The sequence below is a fragment of the Lolium perenne genome, chromosome 1 (assembly GCF_019359855.2).
Source record: "Lolium perenne isolate Kyuss_39 chromosome 1, Kyuss_2.0, whole genome shotgun sequence".
Classification (NCBI taxonomy): Eukaryota; Viridiplantae; Streptophyta; class Magnoliopsida; order Poales; family Poaceae; genus Lolium; species Lolium perenne.
Window position 1 is genome coordinate 162,208,354 of NC_067244.2, and position 27,543 is coordinate 162,235,896.

At 44.7% G+C, this 27,543-nt stretch overlaps 3 protein-coding genes across 3 annotated transcripts; 1 reads left to right on the plus strand and 2 right to left on the minus strand.

The window, feature by feature from the left end:
* Window positions 1–11,431: 11,431 nt before the first annotated feature.
* LOC127310518 (phragmoplastin DRP1E) lies at window positions 11,432–16,229 on the minus strand. The gene is made up of 15 exons (XM_051341190.2): window positions 15,965–16,229; window positions 15,781–15,844; window positions 15,577–15,684; window positions 14,698–14,799; window positions 14,282–14,332; window positions 14,141–14,202; window positions 13,955–14,045; window positions 13,509–13,573; window positions 13,228–13,422; window positions 13,024–13,143; window positions 12,875–12,945; window positions 12,551–12,776; window positions 12,401–12,451; window positions 11,937–12,311; window positions 11,432–11,860 (listed from the first exon to the last, which is right to left on the minus strand). Exons 1-15 carry the CDS (start codon window positions 16,109–16,111, stop codon window positions 11,732–11,734), a joined length of 1,857 nt encoding a protein of 618 aa, XP_051197150.1. The 5' UTR covers window positions 16,112–16,229; the 3' UTR covers window positions 11,432–11,731.
* A 2,183-nt stretch (window positions 16,230–18,412) lies between these two features.
* Window positions 18,413–22,948, plus strand: LOC127310529 (T-complex protein 1 subunit epsilon). The gene is made up of 9 exons (XM_051341200.2): window positions 18,413–18,721; window positions 19,288–19,606; window positions 19,768–20,116; window positions 20,254–20,386; window positions 20,462–20,514; window positions 21,228–21,330; window positions 21,892–22,058; window positions 22,132–22,245; window positions 22,486–22,948. The coding sequence occupies exons 1-9, from the start codon at window positions 18,523–18,525 to the stop codon at window positions 22,654–22,656; spliced, it is 1,608 nt and encodes a 535-aa protein (XP_051197160.1). The 5' UTR covers window positions 18,413–18,522; the 3' UTR covers window positions 22,657–22,948.
* Window positions 22,949–23,237: 289 nt separating this feature from the next.
* On the minus strand, window positions 23,238–26,848 carry LOC127310539 (uncharacterized). The gene is made up of 7 exons (XM_051341210.2): window positions 26,704–26,848; window positions 25,581–25,754; window positions 25,136–25,267; window positions 24,982–25,047; window positions 24,073–24,616; window positions 23,866–23,982; window positions 23,238–23,518 (listed from the first exon to the last, which is right to left on the minus strand). Exons 1-7 carry the CDS (start codon window positions 26,776–26,778, stop codon window positions 23,334–23,336), a joined length of 1,293 nt encoding a protein of 430 aa, XP_051197170.1. The 5' UTR covers window positions 26,779–26,848; the 3' UTR covers window positions 23,238–23,333.
* Between the last annotated feature and the right edge of the window lie 695 nt (window positions 26,849–27,543).

Consider the following 27,543-nt stretch of genomic DNA (forward strand, 5'->3'; position numbering starts at 1 on the left):
TTGCTTCCAAGCATCGAATCTCCGTTTGTTTACTGTTTTACTGCGTTACTACTGCTTGTTTACTGTCCTGGAAAAAGGACTTTTCTGGTGCCGTTGCTACTGCTTATATATATTCATACCACCTGTATTTCACTATCTCTTCGCCGAACTAGTGCACCTATTAGGTGTGTTGGGGACACAAGAGACTTCTTGCTTTGTGGTTGCAGGGTTGCATGAGAGGGATATCTTTGACCTCTTCCTCCCTGAGATCGATAAACCTTGGGTGATCCACTTAAGGGAAACTTGCTGCTGTTCTACAAACCTCTGCTCTTGGAGGCCCAACACTGTCTACAAGAATAGAAGCTCCCGTAGACATCAGCGATTCAAGAAGAAAGGAAGATAGAAGTTGTGAAAATAACTTACGCAATAGAGCCTCGATAGATTTACGGAGGTTGCCCTCCTTCTCCTTTGCCTGGGCATGAGCCTTCTCCTTCTCCTCCTCCTTCAACTTCGCCTTTATTTCGCCCAGCTCCTTTTTCAATTTATCGGCTTCTCGTTAGGCATCGGCTACCACCTTGATCGCATGCTCAAGCTGCTCGGATGAAGACTTGGCGGCCTTTCGAAGCTGAGCATTTTCGGCTTCAAGCTAGATAAATTGGGAGGCGAAGTCCCTCAGCATAGCCACTGTGGCTTGGATAGGCTATGGCAAAGAACAAGACAACATTTAGACACTTGAACGTCCATCAAAGCTGACATTGGGTTGCGAACAACCAACTGTAGGCTCGGGGACTACTCGGGTGAGGACCATCGTCAAATGAAATAAAAACGCAACGAGACTTGTGTGTCCTTCAGTAGTCAAAGATTGGGAAGCAGCTGTTGAAGGGGCTTCCTTCCTCTTCCTCTGCATCTTCAATGGCGGAGGCGCAACCGGCGCCCCTTCTGGCAGAGTTGGCCCTTCGACTTCGGCCGTCACCTCCTTCTCGGAGCCAGTCTTCACCTTCTTCAAAGGTGGAGGAGCTACCTCCCCTTTGTCACTATATGAATAGATTTGACTACATCAGCCAACGCAGATGAAAATCACTGAGTAATTTCGGAGCACAAATAAGTAAAGATGCTTACTACTCGAACAACAACTCATCCTCATCGGCGAAGACGCTTGATGGCTTCTTGGGTGGTTGAGCGGTCGACACCTCAGGAGTTGTACCAAAAAAAAAGAGCACGATCAACATCATCGTCGTTTTGGCCACTGGGACTCGACTCCGCTGTATCGATCAGTTCATCAACGAGTGCTCTCCGGCGTGTGGCAGTAAGGGCTTCGGCACCGTTAGTTTCATCTTCTTATTTTCTTTCTCTTCTTCGTCTTCGGTGGCATCGATGTCTTCGACCACCTCGACGTTTACTTTAACATTGCCAACGGATTCATCATCTTCGGGTTCTTTCCCATTCTCGGGTACAGAAGGATAGCACCTTGCGATAGTAGAGGCCTGACAAAGCAAAGGAAAATTAAGAGTTAAATTAAAAAGTATTGGGTACACGCATCGTATCGAGTATGAAACAAAAAATAAATTAAATCACCTTGGCCGGAAGATGATGAAGCTCGTATGGATCTTGAAGGGCTATCAGGGGGATGGAGTCTTCTTGACTAAAATACGGCAGGAGCCTAACTTCGTCTAGAAGCTATTTCTCTGACAGTTCTGTGGCGTTGATTCGGGTAACATATCTTTGGCGCCGGTGTACAGCCACATCTAGTGGGCTCTGGACATTACTGGCTGAATGCAGCGCATCAGGAACACGACAGCAACCTCAGTACCGATCATTGTTTGGCCACCAACGTTCTTCATATCTAAGAGCTTTTTATAGAAATCGTCGGCTACGGTTTTTCTTCGGCAGTCAAGATGTTTTGCCAAGACTTCTTCGACATCGCTCCCAGAACGTCTGTGAACTTCAGCAGGTCGGAACGATACCCTGAAGCTGGTCGATCTCTGAGATAAAACCACTTCGATCTCCAACCCTGGATGGACTCTTTCATCGGGAGGTTGAAGTAATTAATTTCCTTCCGAATGGCGAAGCCGACCCCTCCTACGACGTAGGGTCCGCTGCCCCAGCTGTCGTGTTTGACGAAAAAATCTTATTCCATAGGCCCTAGTGAGGGTCGATACCAAGGAAGACCTCGCAGACAGTGATGAAAATTGCGATGTGCAGAATCAAATTCAGCGTCAGCTGCCAGGGCTGAATGTCGTACAAAAACAAGAGGCATCGAAGAAATTCGTGGGCTGGAAGAGACAACCCACGGAACATAAAAGCGGAAAACATAACAGTGAATCCGACCGGGGGATTAGGACGGGAATCTGAACATGGAAAGCGGATGTCTTTCTCGTTGTTAGAGATCAGCCCCAGGCTCCTGATGTTCTGCTCGTCGCGCTTAGTGATGGTGGATGTCGTCCAGTCACATTGGGCGTCCCTAGCGGGGCGGTAAGTTTCGGCGCGGTGCCGGTTGCCTTTGGGCCGGTGGCGCTCGTAGTGGCGCTAGAGGGTGTGGTGTTCTTCCTTTGCCCATGGCGCTCGGGAACTTCTTCGAGGGTTCAGAGCTTGGGTGCGGTAGCAATGGGAGGCAGGAAGCAGGGAAGGAGATGAACGATGGCCGGAGTATGGGTAAAGCTAATTAACCCTTGATTCGTTTTACAAAGGAAAATCACTTTGGATTTGGGCCATAGATCCGCACCGCTGAAAATGGATGGAAATCTGGCTCTACACGTTTTGCAAGCTGAGAGAAACCGGCGGCCCACTCCCTCCACTAAGCATGAGGATCAAGGAAACGCCTCGATCAACGCGCAAGGTCCGCTCATTTCCTAACTGACCACGCAGACATGGGGCGGGCCCGCTAGGTCACGTCCCATCAGCTGCGCCGCAGCGGTTGCCATGCCGCTGATGACATCATCAAAATCATTGGCTCCTCCATAATGGAGCATCCGAATATTATCGGAACACGAAGAAATCTACAATACTCGGCTCAGCAATTTACAGCCTATACATGACTACTTTACAGTCATCCACAGGATCGGGGGCTACTCACATCGGGAGCGCTAACCGCGCACTCGATAAAAAAAGCCTCGTTGATAAAAGGAACAGACCCGAATGTTCTAGCAATCTAGGTTCGAGCCTGGGGACTCGAATCTGTGTAGGGTGACGTTATTTTGCTCTGGCAGTTGACCAGTTTCGATTCGTCCAATAAACCTGGGCTCGTTACTTTGTACCTTACGTACATTCAATTATCCAGCTTCTTTCGAGCCCATACTTTTTGAAGACCCGATAAATAAAAATAAAGACATCAGATGATTTTGAATATTCAGAAACATCGACATCAACTGCAAGACCTTCGAGTAGTACAACTTGAGTCTATGCACGGTTGCGAGCATCCACCCATAGACTCGGGGGCTACTCCCATCGGGAGCGCTGGTCGCGCACCAGATAACAAACAACTTCGGCTCTACATCAAGGACGAGATTCAACATTCTTCGGATGATCAAGATATTTGGATAAGGACGACTTGAGTCCCTGCCCGGAGTTTCGCTTCGGTTAGTCAGTTGGGGGCTACTGATGTGGGCATTACCCTTCGGGTACCCGGCATTGGTCTACCTCCCTTGGCCCAACAAAGGGCCCATGAGAATTACCGCAATCCGAGGTGGACCAACACATCGGTTGCGATGATGGAAAGATGGAAGGAGACGATTCCTTGACGAACAAGGCAAGGAGACGTCGTTCAAAGGAAAGATAGATTAGATCTCACATGTAACCTAGTCGAATCTGTGCAGGATTCTCAGGACCTGGCCTCCTATATAAAGGCTAGGAGAGGGCCTGCACAGATAGAATCTTCATAATCCCGCATACACTTAACCCTAGAAACCTTGCCTCTCGGCGAGGTCACCACCACGAAGCTTATCGGCTGCCCCATTGTATCCTTTTTCATCGATAATCAAGATCAGACAAGCAGGAGTAAGGATTTTACCTCATCGAGGGCCCTGAACCTGGGTAAATCTCGCCTCTTGCTCGTTTGATATCCGATGTCTAGTGCTAACCTACAGGATTCCAGCAACCCTAAGCCCATCATGGTGGGCATTGCCGAGGAGCCGTTGTCACCAGCACCACTATTTGGTTCTCGGATGGAGCTTAATCACATCGCCTTTGTCCAGGAGGAAGAAGTGTGATCAACTAAGCATGGTCGAGGAGGGTCGTTAGGTCGCCATTCAACCATAGGAAGCAGAGGCAAGACGGGATGCTCGTCGTCGCAGGTCCTCTATATATTGATGAAACTCCGGGAGAAAGAGCAGCGGCCTACCAACGCCATACCTCGGGTCTAGCAATCACCACCCTTCTCCACTCCTCTCCCTCGCCACCAAGACCAACCAAGAACAAAGGGCCATCGACAAGACTACAAACCTGGAGATGGAGGCTTTTCCTGAAGAAGCTCACCTCGAGCACGTTCTCTTCATCCTCCCTCCCTGGGAGTACATCGGAGGAGCACAAGTAACACTGCCCAGCATCGCACCAGGGCAGACGAGCTCACGAGCTAAGCCTTATTATGAGAGATTCCTTGGTCAACTCCTCCATGCGCACTAGCTCAACGCACGAAGAAGAATAAGAATTATAGGTTGCACTAGTTATGGCTGCCAAAATTGAGTGTCCTACTCCCATTCGCCACGTAAGACAAAGATCTACACTGAATATATAAACTATGGAGTCCAGAGCCTTGCCTCATCCACTCGTGTATGGCATCGCCGCCGGAGATGGCCTCAGCTTGGCCCAAAACTATGAGGAGCTCTCTGCGGAATAGTAGCTAGGAGAGAAGGGGGATGTAAATGAGCTCCTCAAATATACATTGTTCATGTGTATTAGCAGTTCAGAATCACTCTCCGCCGACGAGCTCATCGCGGCGTTCATGGCCTCTACCGAAACCCTAGCAAGCACAACGAATAGGAAAAAAGAGGAACACAAATGAAGAGCGAGAGGTGTGTCCTTCGATATTCAAAATATATCTCCCTCATGACATGTGGCATGGTGGGGCCCACGGGTGGGAAATTGTTGCGAGCATGATCAACGGCTCTAGTGCGTGCGGACTCATACATAAGTGTGTCCTGGCTAGCTTATTTGCACTTGGAATTATTACATACTTTTCCTCTGTCCACAAACTAAGTGGTCGTATGGGATTTTCAAGACATGTTAGTAAAAGAAGAGAAAATTGTATTGGGAAGATGTAAACAAACGTATCTCTTTAATTCTTCCACCTCCAATAATCTAAGTGCATGTAAAAAATTAGGATAACATGTGCTTAATATTATTGGACTCGATTTCCCTGCTATGAGGGAAAAACTTTTTTTGTTATTTTAAAGTGTATTTGGAAAGATAGGATGTGAGCTCTTTTATGAAGAAAGTTCGAGACTAAATGTCCACGTATTCGATTTGCAAGCAAGTCATTTTCCCTTCACGAAAATGTAATCGTAAGTAAAGAATGCATTTGGGGATCGCCCATATCCACAAGATCTGAACTTGGGATCAGATACGTCGCTAGCGGAAGGAACAAGCGCCTGGTGCCGTACCATCGCTTCCACGAAGGGCATGGGCAACCAAGAACCGAAGCTTCCTCTCTCCGACGTGCGTCAAGTATTCGCGTCGGGCACACGCTCACGGCTCATCACAGTCCCGTCAGATCCCGACTGTTCCCGCTCCGGTCGACGTGCCTGCTCCTTGGACGCGGAACAGTTCAACATAGATTTATTCGCGGCGAGGGGGAGGAGAGGAGCGGACCGCGACCGCGAGCGAGACGCCGACGCCGACGCGGACGGGTCGTCGGATCGGCGTCAGGCGCTCCCGCGACCGCGACATGCCAACAGCGACTGCGCGCGATGCTACCGCTCCTCCCCGGCGCGTGGCGGACAGGAGAGCGCACATGGTGGTCAATAACAAAGGTTCATATGATTTCAGATCCCACACATAGCATGATTTCGGATCCCACATATAGCAAACAGATTTTACCAAAGAACTCAAAGAAGATTGTTTAGAACTCTTAGAAAATCTGTGAACCAAGGAGGCCTTGATCAGAGCAGCCGGATTGAGTCGTGTCCTTCTCACAGGCGATAGCCATCCGAGGTTGGCATGGGGTTTCGGTGACCTTGACACGATATAGGGCGAAGGCAAAGTTGTGGGCCGCAGCATGGGGTTTTGGGTCTTTCGGCAGTGCTCTCTCGGCCTAGAGTGTAGAGTGTCGCATTGTATTCGGGTGTTATCTCTGATTCTCTCTAGGCTTGTATCAAAGTTTTCTTATCAATAACTCCAAACCAAAAAGCTTTTGAATTTTCTCGAGAAAAGCTGGGGATATCCAAAGCATGAGGTTATGCAGTGGCGAAGGACAAATTTTTTTAAGGTAGGACGAACTTTTAAGAATGCAAATGCCAAAATAGTCTTAAAATAATAATGATGCATATGGTTCAAACACAATCACTAAATACAATAAAAATAAAAACATATTTTATTATAAATAGAACCTAAAAAACATACCAATAATGCCTACTCAATGGCTAAGCTTTACCTCTTTTTTAAAAATCTAATGTAATTCAAACAATTAAGATGTTTGATTATCTCTCATTTGATGCATAACTCGGTCTTGATTATCTTTGTTGCGGAAAATTTCTTTCAATTGTTAATGCCGCTATGTGTAAAACCAATGACATCTTAATGGAGTGATAATGCGGTCGAAGAAAATATGGCATGCCTTTTAAATATCTAGAAATCTCGAAAGTCTCCAATTTCGCGAGTATAAATAATGAATAACTAGAACTTATCGTGTATATACTAAGGTCCAATCAATAATAAATCTATGTTATCAAGCAATGTTATTCATACTGAACATAGAATATGAGTCTATGTTTGGAGATAATAGTCTATGTTTTTGATTTGCAGTCGATTTTGCGTAGTGTTCACGGAAACAAGCATAACTTTCTCATACGGAGTCTATTTTTAACGTATGACCACTCAAAATTTTCAGAAAAAACACGCGCATCTAAATGTATTCATCAAAAATCAAGGTAGGGCGGCTTCCATACCTTGCCCTATTGGGAGCTTCGCCCCTAAGGTTATGCTCAGTCTTTATTTAGCAATGTCATGAGTTGTGATATTGCTTTTATATGTCTTCACTTTTGTTGGCGACGTTGTTGTATCTAGATCCTCACCTTCTTGAAGATCAATGTTCTTTGTCTTTGATAGATTGTGTTTGAACTTTCATTTTTCTCATTGATACTGCATAAGCTAGCTATATTTTGACTATATGTCTATCAGGTTACTTCCGTGTTGTAACTTGTAAGCCGATCTGTTCGACCTCGGTCTTTTTGGTATCAACATTTTGGCAATTGGCACCATTTTTGGTATGTGTGATATTGTCTCTATCCATTATTGGCAGAGGCTACGAAAAACATCTTCTAGGGATTCTTAATTTACTTTATAGGAATTTCACGGGTTGAATCCTTAAAAAAAGAATCATTTTGATTTTTTTCCTATGTGGGCTGTTTTTTGACTCATATAATTTGATTCTTTGGAAATTCTGGTGTAACTTGCTTGGTTCATTGCATTGGATTCCTTCGGAGTTTTCCAGTGGATTCCTTTGTACTCTATTTTGGAGGACATTTGCATCTATAAATCTTCTTTCTACAATTCGTTTGTTTTCATGTCGACGTGTTAAACCCTCTTTGGTGCTCATTCTATAGTTTTACAATCCTAGAGAATCGAAGAAGAAATGACATACTATTCACGTGTCTTTACGGTTCATGCATTTTGGAAATCATGTGAATCAAAGGAGCCCTCAAAATGACGATGAGATGATTTTTTTTAGAGTTGCAACAGTTCAGCAACAAGAATTGGCTCTATTTTTTTACCTAATCGTCATGGACTAAATGTATAGTCTCATTGGTTCAAATAGATTTATAGGAGCATTGGAGGATTCTATTCCTTAGTAATATGTGTATGCAGCTTGTTAGAATACATAAGATTTTTTTCGCATGGTCTACTTTATATGCAATTCTAAAGGAAAATTCCCATTGGTTCCGATCTATGAAAAAGATCTCCTTTGTCTAATCGTTCATAACAATCTTGTGTTTTTTCATGCAACATAACTAAACAATGTGTGTTATACATTTCTGTAGGATTCTTGCGGTTTCAATCCTTCTAATGTCTAACGGATGCCATGATGCCCTATTTCTACATTCTTTATGTTCATGTACCCAGTGTCTAGATCAGGCAAAGTTAAGACATATTTCATGGGACGGAGGGAGTATTTTAGAAATTCCGCAAACCAAAATGCCCTAGATGAGAAATAGCATGCCGTGGAGAACCAACCTGAGGTTGGGTGGTTAGGAAGATGGTTGTACCCCCAGTCCACCAGAGTTCAAACCCTAAGTTTAACATTTGTGTGTCTCATAAAGGCGGAATATTTATTCAGTGGTAGGCGACGTTCCCATTGACAACGAGGTGCCTGGGGTGACTTCGTCAATTTCAATATCCAATCTGCCGGCTCAGTCTTCCGGAGGTGCTCATAGGGGTGGGGTGTGCGTGTGTACGTTCATAGGGATGAGTATATACGCGTGTATATGAGCGTCTGTGTTTGACTGTGTTTCTAAAAAAAAAATAGCATGCCGTGCAATAGCTACATGTTTGGGTTAGCCATGTGCTTCAGTCGTTAGACGGTTTTAGGGAGTGGCTTGGCACAACCCGTGCAAGAGCAGCGAATAGGGGAGGCAGGAGCACACGACCAGCAAACCCAAATCTGCACAACTACTACTCACACTAGTGTTTAGGCGTCGCTCGTTGGGCTATGGCCGGCCGTCACATGCAAAGATGCTACTCCGTACTACAAGAGTTGTAAATTGCTAGGAGTATAATTGACCAACAACCGCGGATCATCTCTTTACGCTCTTAATATAATTGTCTACTTATCCATAAGGAGGTTTTGAAGATCGTTTGTTGGGACATTACAATCACGACCAACTGCGACACATCGCATGTCCATTTATGCCTGCTGCCGCCAACAATTACTACTGTCGGAAATTTTCGTTGTGACAAGTATATAACGTTATTATGAATCGGCAACAACAATAGTTCAGTTTTTTTAAAGACAGTTCAGTTCCGAAAGGAAATAAAACAATTCTCTGCAACTATATACCCAGTAATCCATGAATGATAGGTTCTACTGAATGCCTGGTTCTTGGTCACCGTGCTGCTATTTGTTGTGATCCCTTCAGGTGCTCTAGATGCCTTGAGAACGGCCATCGGGCCCGTGACTGCCGTAACGCTTGGCGTCCTCTCAGCTCATTGACAGGCCCTACCGTGTCGTCGCCCCGCCAAGAACATGCTCCTTGCCGTGCCCAGGTTGAGGTCCCGCTCCCGTCCAATGTGCCTTCTTATCATCGGTCTTGGGCATCAGTTGTTTCTGCTCCTGCTCCTGTTGGCTCTTCGACCTCAGCGGATATGCAATCCGCTTTGGAGAAGCAAGCTGTGTTGTTGCAGGAGGTTGTCCGTCCTCTTCTCGACGTTGTTGACTCCTTGCACGGCTGGGTGCTTGCGCTTGGAGGCTTTCTGGAGCGTGCAGAAGCTACATTGGGTAGGCTCTCTCGGACACCTGACGATCCTTTGGTTTTACCTGATGTTGGTAAGGTGGGCGCTAACGGAGCGGACCTCTATGGTTGTTTCTCTCCTCGTGTTGGGGCATGCTCGGCGGTCATGGCCCCAGTCATGCAGGTCATGCCTGAGCTCCAGAAGTTGTGTGGTGTTGTGGTTATGCCTCCTTGTGCCAACGAAGTGAGGAATGATTTGCACGAGATCTCAGTTGTGGCATCTCCGTTGAGTCAGGCTCTTGGCTCTGAGAAGAGTAATGTTGTTGATGATGCAGTCGACATGCTTGTAGCCCCTTTTGGTGATGGGGTTGCTAAGTCAGGGTTGTTGGCTGCGGTGCCCGGTGCCATTGTCGCCAGAGAGGTCTGTGACTTTCTTGCCACATTGGCTACTGCATACCCTGGATCCACAATTGATTGATGGCCCCCCAATGTCACGGTCAGTCTTTGTTGGCGCGGTGCTGAAGTGTTGGGTAGTGAGTGCTTGTTCGGGTCACATTGTGTTCTCTTGTATTTACTTGAGTCGGTGGGGCTTTGTTGTTCGGGTCTCTTGTTAGACTCGGTTGCGGGAGTGTGTAAGTGTTGCTTGTGTGGGCTTGGCCCTGTGGTTGTAGGTTTTTGCCCGGTTTCCTCCTAAAAACTGGACACCTTCTTCTTAATTAATGAATGAGGCAAAGCTTTTACCTCGGTTTCAAAAAAAAAAAAAGGTTCTACTGAATTCTTATGTCAGTATAAAGACGGGCTCATTCCATACTATTAAGCAGATCAACTCTCATACCAATGCAGAAAACTAAGGAGAGAGAATTGACTGATAGACGTTACTCAAGTCTTGTGTGGTTACCAGTGGAAGTAATACTTCTCTTGGCATGAATAAGTCAAATTCTGGTAACTAGAAGATCCCTTCTACGCAAGGTACTCAAGGAAAGACCACTGGGAAAGAAAACGTAGATCTAGAAAGCGTGGAATCTCTACTAAATACCAGGTGAAGAATCACCACAGAGACCAAAAGTCAGTTCAACATAGCGCACTGCAGAAGTCAAAGTCAAGTCCAGCGAAGATAAGTAGATGACAGGACAAAATGCAGGTAACATGTATCCCGTGGCGTGGAACCGATGCAACCAGAAACAGAAGAACCAGGAACAATTTGACCTGGCTCATCTAACTCAAATCCTTCTTTTGGAAACTCTGAGAAGATACAGATATCAAATTATAGACAGCAGACGAGCCATACATGTAGTATAAAATATGTTCAAACGAAGTGTCGGCATTACCTACCGCGTGGCTGTTGTCTAATTGATGGCCAGCAACTCTGGAAATACGAGTGTCCCAGAACTAAATCTAAGGACTAGTATATCATGACAGGAGCACCACTCGACTATATGAATGAATCAATCAGACCAGGACGGTTACCTTTTCTCTTTTATAAGGCCAGGACGGTTAGTACATAGTACTAACAGCTAATGAATTGTCAGTTCAAAAAAAAAGGCTAAAGAATGGTCGGAGAGTCTCAAAACTGAAAGAAGGGCAAAAGGAAAAGAGGCAAAATCGCCTAAAAACGATGCAAAATGGTCTGACATTCTGAAAAATAAAATAGGCTGAAATGGAAAACAGGTAAAATACCCTCAAAAAGGGAAATTGCAAATCTAAATTCCCGAGTCTACAGTAAGGAAACATAGGGCCCCTTTAAAAGTGGAGGTTGGAACTTGAGAGCTCCTTGAGAGTTGAGAACCAACATATGCAACCTAGTAAAAGTACCAGAAACGAGAACTCTAGTTGGTGGTTAGAAGTCTGCACTGAGATTGTGAAAGATCATAACCTGTGCTTAGAAGTATGCACATAGATTGCGAAAGATCAACATGTGCATCCTAATACTAAAAGTAGAATAAACAACCATGCTTAGAAGTATGTGCGGTGTTCCTAATCGCCAATAAGGCATACATACAAAAAAACACTACTACTATTCATACCAATAGCTAAAAGTTATGTACATCACACTAACTGATCTGTAAACTAAGACTCGGCAACTTAAATCTAGAATAACTCATTCTGCATTTGTCAAGTAAATGCATTCAGATAAGGAAGCACGTAACATGTTATCTTCACCGCGACCATGAAACCGCGTCAATCTCATCCCTGGCAGACTTGTATAGCTCAAGCCTCTTAAAGCATTGCTGCCTGCGGTCCATAAGTGTAGGATCCTCATCAAGGAGTAGTGAGAGCTGCGTAGCCTACACAAGAAATTGATTGCTGAAAGGAATGAACGGAGCAGAAATGAACATATAGACAACAAAACAAGACACTTACATCTTTGCCACCCAATTGAGTATAGAAATTGTTCAGCAAAGACCGCTTGGCTTCCCGGACTTGACAGTGAACAACAGCCTTGGGGATAGTATTCTTCAGTGTATCAGATACCATGCCAATGTACGAGGATACATTTGAAGCAATCCTCCTGAAGTGTGCGTCAGTGTAGCGATCAGAAGAAGGAGAGGGAGGGTTTTCAGTTCCAGCCCTGTCCACTTCCTGTGGAAGCTTGCGGAAGAACTCCACTGTCAAGTACGTTGCTTCCATATCAACCAATCGTACAGTAGTTTTTCGACCATCTTCACGGAATCTCTCCAAGGAGTGGTAGCATGCAGCAGCAAGCTCCCTTTGAAGAGTGGGAAATCTTCTCAATTCCTGGTGATGCAATATCATCCAAGGAATTACATATCTCTAGAAAAAAAAGTACACGTGGAAATATGGAAAGTTGGTGCCAGATAACCAACCTCAGTCTCTCCAATTGATTTCCTTACCAGCTCTTTCAAAACATTATGCACCTGCAGTGATAATAAAAGGGACTTAGTGGAAGAAACATAGCAAACCAGGCAACCACATGAGTATTCCTTTTTTTAGGGGTACAGGAAGAGAATTCTTACAGCATCTACAGAAGCTTCTGCTGGCCCTCTAAAATAATTGAGACCAGACTCGATTAGTCGACGGTACCCTTGCTCAGGAGCAATTAAATGAGGCTGATAACCATCAGCTTGTGAAACAACTCGTTTAACATTTTGCAAAGAGAGGTAGCGGTCAAATGGAAGCTTCAGCAGAGCAGCAGGGAGTTGGTTATCGAATACCCCGTAAATTTGATCCCCACCAGATCGTCTGCATAGTTTTTACATCCACATTACAGATCACAAAAATAACAAATGTGAGTGAACAGTTAGAAAATTAAGCCATGAAATAGTTAAAATAAAATTTACCCTCCATCAAGATGTTCTTTAAATATTTTGTCAAATGCACGGCAAAGCTCCAAGATTAGGTATATCTGAGCCTGCACAAGTAGATACATGATGTCACATTTTTTCTGTTTGAATACAACGCAATTTAGCTCAACAGTTCAGTTAATTACCCCAGCGTCAGATCCAATAGGTCTTCCAAGGTGATTCATCTCAGATTCAAGATCATCAATAGTTTTGTTTATCAAAGATGTGATGCTTGGAATGCGTGCCCTGATCACTGCCTCCAGTTGCTGTCAGATAGAAACATGATTTGCATGATGAGCTCATTGCTAAATTGGCAAGACAATAAATGAAAACACTAGAACTTTTTGAACCTGTGAAAGAAGTTTAGCAAGATATTCTGAACCCATCCTGCTGGCTAAATGAGCATATTCAGGACTAGACTCAAAGAACTCTTGCTCTTTTCTCCTAGCAAGAATCATGTCAACATTCTTGTTGATATCTGCTTGTGAACGGTTAACAATTCCAACCCAAGGGTGCTGTAGCCTGTAAGCTCTTCCTTCAAGAACCTTAGTGAGAAGAACGGGTGTTGGGAATTAAAGGTCCATAATAAGGCCAAAATGCACACGGAAAAATAGAGTAAACAGAAACATACATCAAGTGCATCTGTTCCCTTGTCCATCAAATCAAGCTTAGTCAACACACCAAAGGTTCTTTCACCTAAGAGAATTAAAAATGATCACTGACCAAGAAATATGCCATAAAATTGAACAAATATAGTTGTGTCATTGCGGGAATATATCACAATATAAAAATAACAAGCCATAAAATATGAGAAATGAGAACCTAAGCCATTGGAGTGAATGTATATTCCTCATAGCTCAGCAATCAAATATAGAACATCATAATCTAGGGTTTGTACCAAAACCATGCTGAATGATGCACCAAGTTTCTTCCAAAAGATGATTATGTTGTTAAAAATATGGTAGGTATGCACAGCAATAGTACACATACATAATTCTTCAACATCATGCTGAAGCTATCATCAGGTAATTGAATTAGTAGATCACAGCAAAATAAGTGCACAAATTTGGTTCATACCAGTTGGATCAACATCCCGAGCAAGCTTAATGGCATCAGATGTTGCTATATCTTGATTAGCAGGAGATATAGCAAGTATAATACAGTTTGGCTACAGAAGAGGATATGAATGTGTTACTGCATAGGTAAACATCAACAAGAACATCTTATATATCGCATGTGCACCAATTGAAGCAATGTCAGTACCTTGTCAACATATAAGTGCACCATATTTTCAATATCCTGCGCAATGCTTTCAGGCTGTCCATCTGAAAAAGATGGCAACATGATGAATTCCTGGTGATCATCGCATAAATTAGAGAATATAAATAGATAGACACTCCATACCTATCGCAACCTTAGTTAGACCCGGCAGATCAATCAATGTTAAGTTGACAACTGCAATAGTCATTGAATACAATAAATTATTAATCAAGAAGATTCAAAAGATGGCCTCTACAGAAAAAAAAAAAAGATTAAGACATCAAGAAGACGCATGAGCTGCATGAATGCCACTGTCTATATAAATCAAGGTCTCTACTTTCATTTTACGAAAAGGTAAAGGACTATATATAAAAAACACCATGAAAATATAATAAGTAAATCAAATATACATGGCTACTGTTGTCAAGTAGAGAAAATACAGAGATATTCATATACAACAAAGTGAAAATTTACATTAAGTATAGACCAGCAGCAATGTTATCCTTCAATGTATGAAATAAGCACCACTAAGTTGTAACCAGGGTATACCGGTATAGTACCTTTTGGTGAGTATATGCTGAGATGGATAGGAACTGGAGATATTTGTTTTGTTCTCCCTGTCAACCTATCAGTTTCATCTTCGATTTCCTTCCTCACAAGAGCTATATACAACAAACGTTAATGCAAGTAAGCACTAAGTTTCTCATCAACTTGAGTCGCTTCCCAATACTGAAAATGCTGAAAGTACAGTCTCGGAAAAAAAAAACTAAAAGTATTCAAAATTCATTACAGGCAATCGTCGTTTTTTCTAGAAAAATGTCAGGCATGGTGTTTTTGGATACTTGTTGCAATATGCAAATCAGCCTTATCACAAGCACATAATAGTTGAACTGGTAGCACTAGATGCAAAGATAAAAGCAATAAATACAACCTGTACTGGTCAAACAAAATCGTTTAAATCTGCCTTAGCCTTAGACATGGTGCTAATCGCAGCATCCACACCTACACATCTGATCCCTGATTCTGATTGCAATGTACCAAACATTGTGCAGCTTAATCAGATGCACAATGTGCGATTCATAGTGAACATAGAGCGAAGAGTCATATGGAACTTCATCCAACAGGTGTTATCCGTGCAGACTATGTTAAAACGTATTAATAAGCAACAGAATCGCACATTTTCTATGTAACACTTGGCCAGCCTGAATGTTCAGAACCTGTAACTGAGCAATAATATTTATGTTGCCCGTACAAAACGCAAATATCACTCCGTTGTACTACCTCCTATCCTAAAAGCGCGGACAATCACAGTAAGCATTGGGAAAAAGGCACTGCCTTACTAGTTTACTACTACTGCTTTACTACTGAATTGCAGAATAACCCCTAACTATATATGACTAAAACTGTGTGCCGCGCGGGAGCAGAGAGAGAGAGCTCACCGAAATCAGTGAACCGGCGCTTGGGGTTATGAAGGAACTGGGCGTAATCCTCCTGCCCTTCGTTCGTCTTGTGCAGCTGCAGAACCAGCGGCCTCCTCGTCACGATCCCTACGAATCGAAACGCACAAACCCGAAATTAGCCACGAAAACCGCGGCACAAAAACTCGAGAGCTCCGGGCCAGACGGGAAAGTTCACGGACATACCAGAGCCGCGAGGAAGGAAGTCGCGCCCCACGATGCTCTCCAGCACGGACGACTTCCCCGAACTCTGCAAGCACGAACCGCAACCGCGCGCAAATAAGATCAAACCAAAGCGTGTCGGTAATTAAGCCCTGAAACTAAAACCCTAGGCGGGGAGAGCAGAGGCGAGAGGCGGGAGGAGGCGGACCTGGCCTCCGACGACGGCGACGGAGGGGAGCGCCTCCCAGAGGGCGGGGAGAGAGGCGGCGGCGCCGTCTCCGCCGTGGTCCCCGAGCACGGTGCAGGCGCGCTGGATGCGGTTCACGAGCTCGATCACGTTCTCCATGGGCTTCATGCCGCCGCTCCGGCAGGAGAACGCGGGGTGCGATGGAAGGTTCTAGAAGGGCGAGACCGCGAGAGGGAGGGGGCAGACGGAGAGGTCGGCGCTCTGCTTGCCGTGCGTGAGCCGTGCGGTGTGTGGACGAAGGCACAGCAGAGAGACGTCGCTGTCGTGGAATTGTATCGGATTGGGGGCGTTCTTTTCGCGAACTGCCGGTTTTGCCCCTGAGATATTCAAAGCCGCCGAGAGAAGAGATAGTCCAAGGACTCCATGACTCAAAGTTTGAATCTCTATACCTCAAAAAAAAAAGTTTGAATCTCTATTTTTTTTGCGGTTCGTTTGAATCTCTATATGTTGAGCTGAAATTCATAAGAATGAAGCATACGCATTGATATTTCTGTAGGTTTCTTACAAAAATAGTACTCCATAACAGGATTTTTAACCTCTTGAAACAAGTGTGTTGCAAAGACAAACATCATGGTAATACAAACATGGTTGAATTATACAAACACAAAAAAACATTTTGTTCTATTGATACAATATCCCCCCAGGGGGAAAATGACATGATTGAGTTAATTGCACCACTCACACGTGAACTTCTCATTCCGGTGCAAATTCATATAAATACTTGCAATCAAAGCGTGTTCCCGTGGTACATACACTAACTTGTAATTCGTGTGCAAATTCAAACAAAACGTTGTGAGGGCCGACACTTGGCGTTGCCACGCTGGATTGGGAATTAACGAAAAGGACCACATTCTCTCTTTGTATTCCTCTCTGACACCTAGCTACACATCATAGGAACACCACCTTGGTATGATGCGACATGAGTGGGCAGTTGCCTTTCCTTGGCCTTATTTTTTCCTTTTACCGAGGAGGGAGGCGAGGACGAAAGCTAGGATAAGAACCTAGAGCTCGACCTAGGTGATGATGCCTCATGATTTGCACCTCCGGGGATGGCACGAAGAGCCTCCCCGCACACTGCATTTTCTTCATTGAAATGCTTCGTAACTAAATTGCTCTTATGAATTGAACTGTCTTCGAACTCTTCACTGCATTGCATCACCTTCAGTGTGTTCTGCACAAGTTCATATAAAAAGAATAAAACATTAAGTACGAAAGCTACACTGCATTGCTTCATCTAGTGCATTTCTAGGGCAGGTGCAACTATAGAATTCAGAAAAGATGGAAAAAAGCTGCATTTCTTACGTTCCCACTAGTCATCGTCGGCACTGTTGCTAGACTCATCATCCCAGTAGACATTGGCGGTCTCCTCCTGCTGCTTGTCATTGAAACTGCTGCCGAAGAGGCGACATGTGCCGACCACAACATCTAGACGGCGGCCCCGCGTGGCACAAGTACACCTTGAGATCGATCCCATCCACAATAGTACTGCCTCCGCTCGTAGTCCCATTGTCGCTCGTGGACTAGGGTTCGGGATTTGGTCTGAAGAGATAGGATTTGGGAATTTCCTCTTCTAATTCACCCGATGGGCTTTTTTGCGCACGGAAAAATAGGGAGGGTTTCTGCTAAATATTGAAAGTTAGGCTGGGCCTTTTTTTTCAAACTTTGCAAAGCAAGTGTCGGTCTCACACATTTTTGTATGAGTTCGCACGCGAAATGCAAGTTGGTGTACCGCGAGAATACATTGCAAGTATTTGTTTGATTTTGCATCCGAATGATAAGTTCATGTACCAGTGGTGCAGTAAAAGATAAGATTGTTCCGCGCCCATCTTTAGACCACTTAGGTACGTCTGGTAAGTAGTTATTTCTGCCCATACGTTCGAATCCGCAACAAGAATTATTGAAGGATGGAGTAATATGTAATAATCGTGTACTATTGAGCATTTTGTCTTTGTTCACGCAATACCCTGGCTGCTTCCCTTTGGACAATGAATCGTCATCGTATAAAATTCGCAAACGATATGGTCCGCACTCATGTAAATACAGTACGGAGTACCAAAGATATGCTTCATGCATGCATCATCGCCCACGCAACGTGTACCAACTCTCTCATCCTTGGCAGCGAAGGCACAAGGGTAGTTTCGGAACAAAGCAGTGGTCAAGGCCACCCGGGCCCCCGGCAGCTGGACCGGTCAGTTCAAAAGTTCGTCGCCCGGATTTCAAACCTCTCTTTTGTTTTTGTTTTTTCACGAGGGGAACCTCTCTTGTTTAGGAGGCGATGATGGGCTTCCAACATCGTCCACGGCCCACAAACATATTTCAGCCCATCTCTCCAGCCCAGCCCATTCACCGGTGCAGCCCATCCTTTGGAAGTTTCGTGAAAGGGTTCTTGCTAGGCCTCCATAGATCGCCACTGCGCCCGCTCACGGCCATCCCGCCGCCCCTCCCGGCGCGATCCGACCCTTCGAGAACCATCCGAGCAGGGAGCCGCGCGCGCGTAGCCGGCATCGTCGGCGGCGGCCATGGCGCTGGCCTTCGACGAGTTCGGCCGGCCGTTCATCATCCTGAGGGAGCAGGAGGCCAAGTCGCGCCTCCGGGGGCTCGACGCGCACAAGGCCAACGTCGCCGCCGGCAAGGCAGTCGCGCGCATCCTCCGCACATCCCTCGGTCCCAAGGGCATGGACAAGATTCTCCAGTCCCCCGACGGCGACGTCACCATCAGTAACCGCCTCACTCCCCTCACACCGCTCTGCTTCCTGATCCTAGATTAGCTTAGTTTTGCGGTTCCTTGGCGCGCTAGTCTCAGTGATGATGATTAGGATTTTGGGTGGGTACTCTGTGGCATCTTTCCTGATATCTAGAAGTTTCTTTTGGGGAATTGATACCTAGAAGTTTGTAGGACAGTTTGTTCCGTTGGAAATGGCTTTGATTTAATTACCAAGGGATGCATTTCTGTAGCTAGTGTATTCATATCATGATTTCCTTCACTTTTGGTGCTCGTTGGATGCGAAGTGGAGATGCTTAACTTCATATTTCTTCAGCCCATCTATTCTGTACCAATGTCAACCGAAGCGTGCCTTTTACTGCCACAGCAACGAGGGCAGCTGCCTATTTATTTAGGGTTTTGGAGTGGATCTGTTTGGACATGCTGCGTGGATTTTCGGACCCAGGCTTATATGTCATTAACAGTTGAATGTGTGGCTACCTATGCAGATTACGTGTCAGTGCTGTCTTTTCTTCCTCTCCTGACTGTTTAATGAATGAGTACTTCCCTGATGATTTTTCAGCAAACGACGGAGCGACAATCCTAGAGCAAATGGATGTCGACAACCAGATTGCAAAGCTGATGGTGGAGCTTTCCCGCAGTCAAGACTATGAAATTGGGGATGGTACCACTGGGGTGGTTGTCTTGGCCGGGTCCCTCCTTGAACAAGCTGAGAAACTGTTAGAGCGTGGTATTCACCCAATACGAATCGCCGAAGGCTATGAGATGGCCTCAAAGATAGCTTTTGATCACCTTGAACGTATCTCCAAGAAGTTTGAGTTCACTGCTGCAAATATAGAGCCCTTGGTGCAGACCTGCATGACAACTCTGTCCTCAAAGATGTAAGCCATATGATTTTCGCTTGCAACTTATTAACTCAGAGTAGCCAATGTTTTGATCTGCCAGGACATATTTTTGTTATAGCCTTAATATTTCCATATGTTGCATTCAGTTTTTGTTTCCACCTTTTGTCTGATAGAACATATATGATTATATTCCATAGTGTTAACCGTTGTAAGCGGATGCTTGCTGAGATTGCTGTCAAGGCAGTCCTTGCTGTTGCTGATTTGGAAAGGAAGGATGTAAACTTGGACTTGATTAAAGTTGAAGGCAAGGTTGGTGGGAAGCTAGAGGACACTGAGCTAATATACGGAATTGCTGTTGACAAAGACATGAGCCACCCACAAATGCCAAAGAGAATCGAGGATGCTAACATTGCTATTCTGACCTGCCCATTTGAGCCTCCGAAGCCTAAGACAAAGCATAAGGTTGACATTGACACTGTAGAAAAATTCCAGACGCTGCGTGGGCAAGAGCAGAAATACTTTGATGAAATGGTTCAGAAATGCAAGGTAAAATCCTCCAAAATATCAATGTTTTTATGGTAGGACAAAGGCATAGTTTTGCAAAAGTCTATTCACTTTGCATCATATCGCAATGCGCGTTTCATTTGGTCAGCACTGAAGTACGTTTACATACATTTTTGTAGGATGTTGGGGCATCCTTGGTTATCTGTCAATGGGGTTTCGACGATGAAGCCAATCATTTGCTTATGCAAAGAAATCTGCCTGCTGTCAGATGGGTCGGTGGTGTTGAATTAGAATTGATTGCCATAGCTACAGGTCATATGAGTACCTCTCCACATGAATCTTAATTTCTTATAAACACTGTATCTAACATCTGAAAAATGACTGCAGGGGGGCGAATTGTTCCAAGATTCCAAGAGTTGACTCGTGACAAGCTTGGGAAGGTACAACTGTTGTTTATTCTTTTTTGGTGCCGATGTTGCAAGGGAGTACAAGGAATATTCAGTATGCATGATTTGATGTAGATTGTATATTCTGGGTAATACTAAGTATGCATGATTTGCTGTAGATTTTATATTCTGGGTACAATGTGTAGACTGGCATTTATAGTTTTCTAATTCTAGAACCCCGAGCATGTGAAATCTTAAGTAACTGAAACTAGAGAGCATATGTGGAGACTAACGCGTTACTTTGTGTGAGTTTTCTGTCTATTTGTATTTTTTTATTATTTCCTAATAGTAATCGCATAAAAAAATCAATTCGTTATACAGATAGCATAAACTATGTTATCATGTAAAGGTTGAGATGTGTGCTGATTTGTACTGGCTGCATGTGGGTTTGTAAGGTTAACTTGATTGACCCTAGGACAATAAACTGAATATTGAATGCTCAACCCTATGTTAATCTTTAAGCAATTCTTGGTAACTGGGTACAGCTGCCACTTGTCAAATGGTGCAAATTTGTGTTTCTATTCGGTACCTAGCAATGAAGGTATTTTGCCTTCAACTCACCATGCGGAAATAACACATTCTCTGAAGTACTTATTATAGAAGTGCGCTCTGATTAAATCATTAAATGGCTCACTTTGTTTAATATTATTGTATTGTATTAGCTGTAGTTTACATGATCTGCATATTTGCATGATTTGCTTAAACAGGCTGGATTAGTTAGAGAGAAGTCATTTGGAACAACGAAGGATCGGATGCTTTACATTGAGAAGTGTGCAAATTCCAGAGCTGTGACTATCTTCATCCGTGGTGGTATGTTGTGATGGATGTGTCTTTTTCTTCATGTTTGCATGTGCATATCTCCACGTTTTTCTTTGGTCATTCATGTTTTTTTACTTTCAGTTTAATTGAGAGACACTTTGCATTACATAAAGTGGAAAGAATTTCAAGTTTGCAGTTACATATATGTGGCAAGTTTCACTATTCTGCTCTCAATTGTGAGTCTAGTATGCTATCTTGCAAGCATAAAAATCGTGCACTGAAATATATGAGAATATTTGTGACTTCCGCTTCTCCTTTTAAAAAATAAACCAAAATTATCGGGACAAATTGATTATTTTATGTATGAATGCAATTTTATGATATACTATTGGTTTTTACTTGGACCATAATTCAAGTCACCGGTCCTATCATTTTGTTGGTTACAGTATCTTAATTTGAGAGTATTTTATCATGCATAATCAGTACAAGAAATAATGGATGGTCACCGCTAGCATTGTTTTTGAATCTTACTCTGTGCACCTTTGTCATGACTAATCTATAAAATAAATGCAACTGGAATTTCCATCATAAGAAACAACCGTTACCATGCAGGCAACAAAATGATGATTGAGGAGGCCAAGCGAAGTATTCATGACGCTCTGTGTGTGGCTAGGAATCTGATCCGCAATAACTCTATCGTTTATGGCGGTGGCTCAGCTGAGATATCTTGCTCAATTGCTGTCGAAGCTGCTGCAGATCGGTATGCTGGAGTCGAGCAGGTAATTGCTTAGTTTTGTCATTTAAGTTGCAATAAAATGTAATATCGTTTAATTGTTTTCTTTGTGCTTGCAGTATGCAATCAGGTCGTTTGCTGATGCATTGGATGGGATTCCACTAGCCTTAGCTGAAAACAGTGGTTTGTCACCTATTGATACGTTGACTGAGGTGAAATCTCAGCAAGTTAAGGTATTGTGGTTCTGTAATCCTGTGCCTCCAGTATGTAATATCTGTTGTTGTTGATTCCATGCAACGTCTACTAGTGTGATGAATGTGCTTAAATCCTATTATTTTTTGTGCTTGTGATATAGCCTGCTTCATAATATTGCTCAAGGGCTAAACCAACCTAATGCCACACGCACTTGTATGATCCTATCATTTACCTCCTGATGTTCGAGTAACATGCCTGAATTTTGACCACCTCTGCAGGAGAACAATCCCCACTGTGGCATCGACTGCAATGACATTGGGACAAACGACATGAGAGAACAAGACGTCTTTGAAACCCTGATTGGAAAGCAGCAACAAATCTTGTTGGCGACACAGGTGGTGAAGATGATTCTCAAGATCGACGATGTTATCACGCCATCAGAGTTCTGAGATAATGTTTCATGGATGGAGAACCAGGCAGCTTTGCTGAAGCAACTTCTGTTTGTTTAATGATGAACTGCATACCTGGCCTGCCTGTACAGTGTGACACTTGCTCAACACGTTAGTTTTCGTGTCCTCACATTGTATTCCATGAAGTCCCTTTAAAAATAGAATAGAAGAATGTTATGGTGAAATGTCCTATTTTTCTGTATTTTGGATGCTTAATGCTCTGCTCTGCATGCCTTCAACCATTCATTACCTATCTAATTATGCATCAGTGAACCAAATGCATTTTGTCTCTTCCTGGTATAGAGAAAGTCCGGATTTTTTTGGAAGTGCACAATAATTGGTGAGCAACCATTTAAAACACATACGAGTTTTTCTAATAATCCCCCTATGCTAAAATATAGGACGTATTAGTTTTGGTCGAATTTAAACATTGTAAAGTTTTGTCAAATATATTGAAAAAAATGGTGCTAATTGGTAGTATTATATTTGTCTCTTTACTTGTTTCACAATTCATCGTTTGAATTCTGAACTGGAATTTTAACGTGTACTTGATGCATGTTTTGAACTTTTCTTATGTGCACTTCACTCAGGAGTGTAGATTTTTATTGATCGTACTCTTAATTTTTTTACATATACATTGGCAACTGCAGAACCCACATATATATATACTCTACAAATTACTTTGCGTGCTTGAGCCTCGCTTCGGATAGCATGCCTTCGATGGCGGCCTTCCAGATCTTGCAGTGCGTCTGGTCCTCCAGCAGCAGCTGCACTGTCCCGGCCGACGTGCTGAGGGCCACCGCGAAGCACCTCCTGCCGTCGACCACCGCCTCGCCGCCCGGCGACACCGCGAGGACCTCGTCTGTATCACGACAAAACGACCAACAGACAGAGAGACAGAAGTCAGTACACAGCCAGACGCGTAGAGACGAAACGTCGACACGGACCCCCCGGTGTCCGTGGTCGGAGTGCGACGTGCGGCCACGGCTCGACCATGGATCCATGGTGTGGCGAGCCAAGACTGAGCTATCGAAGAGACTTTTCAGGTGGTGCATGCCAGCGGCCGGACGTGGGGAGACGACAAGCAGCGCGTGCGCGCAGGTGAAGCGAGAGGAAGACGACGACGCGCGCGCGTGGTGTAGTACTTTGCATGGATGGCGAAGCAAGCAACAGGTAGACGACGAAACGAAAGAGACGTGGAGGTCTTACGGTCTTCGTAGGTGACGAAGGCGCCGCGCAGCCGCTTCTTCCCCAGCCTCAGCGCCAGCGTGCCGCCGCCGCCGCCGCGCCGGGGTAAGACGGACACCGTCCTCACCCGCACCTTCCCTGCGATCGATCAATGGAGAATGGTATTAGCTTTGCGGTTTGCACTCGATCATCTGAACAATGGCGCCCGTGACGTGTCACTGCTCTCACCACATGGCAGGCAGACCCTGAGGGTGATGCCTTTCTGGATGCTGGCGCTGATGCTCATGGCCATGGCGTGGGCGTTGCCGTTACCGTTGCCATTGGCACCACCGCCGCCGGTGCTGATTCCCCTGGCATCTGCGGCCCTGAGCTTCAGCGCGGCGGCTCCCCTGAGGCACGTCGCGGCTGCGGCGGTCAGCGTGAGAAGCTCGCCTGTGGAGCGGCTCTCGAGCCCGGTCTTCACGGCGGAGGTCACGCGCGGCTTGTTAGCGCCGGCGGACTCCGCGGCCTCCGCGCAGACGGTGGCCACCAGCGCGGCCGCAGAGGCCAGCACCGCGCCCAGTTTGCTGCTGTCTCCGTCGCCCCTCCGCAGCTCGCATGCAGAGACGACGCCGGCGATTGCCGCGGCCAGCTGGGCCACTGACACAGCCGCGTGCGCCTGCGCCGAGTGCAGACGGAGCTCGTCGCGGCGCCGGCGCCTCCGGCTACCGCTGACGGAGACGTTGTCCAGGAAATAGCTTCGCAGGACCGACCTCATTTGTCCGACGTTCAGCTGCCAAAACATGCAGTATTGTTCTCAAACTCAAATCCGACAACACGATAACTGTACTCATGTTCATACTATCACAGTATTTGGACTTAACTAGTTACCCATCATACAGTAATTTGAATGCCATTTTAGAACGGCAAAACGTTTCTAACTTTGACAGCTGCTGTTATACACACAAATTATCTTTATTCATCACGTTGAGATAAGAATATTTACTCACTACGTTCAGCACTTAAAGGTTACCATGATATTTATCACACCAAGTTAGAAAATACAGAGAGGGTTCAGTAATTTTAAGTACTATTTGGATATAGTGCTATGTTAGCATTGTCTCGTGAGAATAATTTCTTATGTTCTTCTATGCTTACCCAAGTAGGTTGGTTGAGTCCATGCTTGCCCTTCTTGGAGCTAGTCTTCCCACTGGCTAGAACTCTCTGTGCGACAAAAACCAAAAAACTGTTGATCATTCATTCGCTGGGAAGATCATTAGGAGCTTGCTATGTGTAACAGTTCATGGCATACCCATGTCTGAATCTGATTGAACAATTGGCCTTTGCCTCCGTCGAATTGAACCGCGTCGAGGTCTTTGTCTTCGTCTTTCTCTTCCTTCGTCTCGCCTTGATCCTGGTGGCCTTCTGGTGGTGCTCCCAGACACTACTTGGCATTAGAAAAACAGCAGTCAGAGGTTGGTCTGAACATTCTTAATTGACACTTGAAAGATGCATAAGAAAGTACAGTCATGTCAATATATTTACTACGGCACGTGTTTCGGTATTCGACTTTTAGAAAGGTTCACAAATCTTGGAAGCAAAGCAAGGGAACCGTGTAGTACGGATGCAGTGTGTCTGAATGAGTTAGTACAAGATATAATAAGAGTGGCTTCAAAGATTAGTGACTAATGCCGACACCATCTGTTCGTTAAATGTGATAAGACGTGTGATCCATGTAGAGTTGCAGACAGACATACACTGGGGGAGAGTATTTGGAATAGATCCGAGGAGGAGGGGTTCCATGTCCGAGAAAGGAACTCCATCGCCTGCTCAGGGATCACCGCCATCTCTTCGCATTTCGGACGCCGTGATGACGATTTATCCTTGCGACGGGCGCCCGGCTTGTGCGGATCGATCTGTGTGCTCTCTGCCTGCTTGGAAATTCAGCAAACATAAATCAGAGCATGCCGATAGAGATACTATTGCTGAAACATTTAGGACACCATAGTGACTACAAGTTGTGCTAATGATAGTACAAACAGTGCTTAAAACTTATAGCGAGTTACTATATTATAATACCATTAGTCCATAGCAAGGATGGCAATGGGCCGGGTATGGCCCGGGTAGACCAATACCATACCCATACCCGTCAAGTCAATGGGTACAAAATTCTGCCCATACCCGTGCCCGCGGGTCTAAAACTTTACCCACACCCATACCCGCGGGTTACCCGTACCCAGCGGGTACCCGGCGATTAGATCAAATAGAAACACAGTTTGTTCACAACTTTAAATTCATCTACTGATCGACATGATATTTAACCAAAAAATCAATAATTTCAACTCAATAACAGATATATGACTAAGATGAGAATATGAAAATCATCAAAACTTAGAAATCACTCATCGATGGTGAAATAGGGAAGGGCGGGCGGGCGGCCGGGCGGCGCGACGGCGCCTGGGATTTCGCTCGGCGTCCATAACTTCTGAGGGAAACGAGGGGATTAGAATCGGTATTTGCCCAAGTAGTTGATGCGTTTAGTATCTTCAAGGCTTTGACTTTGTGCTGCATTAGTAGATTTTTACGGGTCCACATGTCAGATATAAACGGGCAGGGTACGGGTATACCCGCGGGTATAGAGATATACCCATGCCCTACCCGTGACTTGACGGGCCGGGTACGGGTCTTACCCATGGGTACAAAAATGTGCCCATACCCTGCCCATACGGGTACGGTACCCGCGGATACCCGTGCCCGCGGTTAAAATTGCCATCCTTGGTCCATAGATCTATGTATAGTATATTATGTATAGAGCTGAAAACAGAAGTATATATATCTTATGACGAGAAGGGTAGGAAGCAAGCAGGGAAGTTTCATCACCATTTGACAGGACATGGAGTGGCATCTCTGGAAGGAGGCCGTCCCAAACTCCACGCCTCTCCTGAAGTTCTCCATCTTGAACCGGGCTTCGCCTAAAGATTTAACAGAATGCGTATGATCGATGAGAATAGAGTAATGAGAGCACAAAGATCATGCCTAGCACTGCCTTATTTATAGCAGGGCCAAGTTCTTGTCGTCCACTAAATGTGATATCAAGATCATAGCAACAGTATAATCCCTTCACTGTATCCCGATCCGTCACTCTCGGTACTGGCAATTCGCTAGAGAACAAGCACTAGATAACAGCTGCAATTATTAGAATAAAAGTCGTTGCCTAATTGATGCTAACACAGAAGGTTCAGTTGAGACAATCTGCTTTGTCATGCTAAAACGTTCGTATAATCCACAATAATCCACATAGGTTTCTGATCAACACTAGCATCATTTCCATGAGCAGTACCGTATCAGTGGAACTGGCCTAGTAGTCTACAGTAATACAAAACAAGATATGCATGGCAAACAACAAAACAAAAATAGAAGAGACTAATTTTGTTTCAAATGGTGGATACTTACGATTATCTAGACAGAATTCAACAGTTACTATTTTTACAAGAAGCAAACAACCGTGAAGCAAAATAAGAACAGGACGAACTGCAGTAGTAGCAACTAACATGAAGCATAGCCTGAAGATAAGCGCTTTGGAGAAGGAAGACTTACCTTACTAGGAAGCCCTGGAAGCCCTGATATTGTGACACCTGCATTGGTTAAGTATTTATATCACAAGCTCATCCTAAAAAGGGTAGTCGCTAACGGCAATCGCACTGCATTAGCAGAGTAATC

Coding starts and splice junctions, on each gene's coding strand:
- LOC127310529 (XM_051341200.2), top strand. CDS start 18,523: ATGGCGCTGGCCTTCGACGAGTTCGGCCGGCCGTTCATCATCCTGAGG. Junction 18,722..19,287: donor CGACGGCGACGTCACCATCA/GTAACCGCCTCA, acceptor ATGATTTTTCAG/CAAACGACGGAGCGACAATC. Junction 19,607..19,767: donor ACAACTCTGTCCTCAAAGAT/GTAAGCCATATG, acceptor TATATTCCATAG/TGTTAACCGTTGTAAGCGGA.
- LOC127310518 (XM_051341190.2), bottom strand. CDS start 16,111: ATGAAGCCCATGGAGAACGTGATCGAGCTCGTGAACCGCATCCAGCGC. Junction 14,203..14,281: donor TCTAACTAAGGTTGCGATAG/GTATGGAGTGTC, acceptor CATCTTTTTCAG/ATGGACAGCCTGAAAGCATT. Junction 12,312..12,400: donor AATCAATTGGAGAGACTGAG/GTTGGTTATCTG, acceptor TTGCATCACCAG/GAATTGAGAAGATTTCCCAC.
- LOC127310539 (XM_051341210.2), bottom strand. CDS start 26,778: ATGGAGAACTTCAGGAGAGGCGTGGAGTTTGGGACGGCCTCCTTCCAG. Junction 25,268..25,580: donor TCCAAATACTCTCCCCCAGT/GTATGTCTGTCT, acceptor AATGCCAAGTAG/TGTCTGGGAGCACCACCAGA. Junction 24,617..24,981: donor GACTCAACCAACCTACTTGG/GTAAGCATAGAA, acceptor ATGTTTTGGCAG/CTGAACGTCGGACAAATGAG.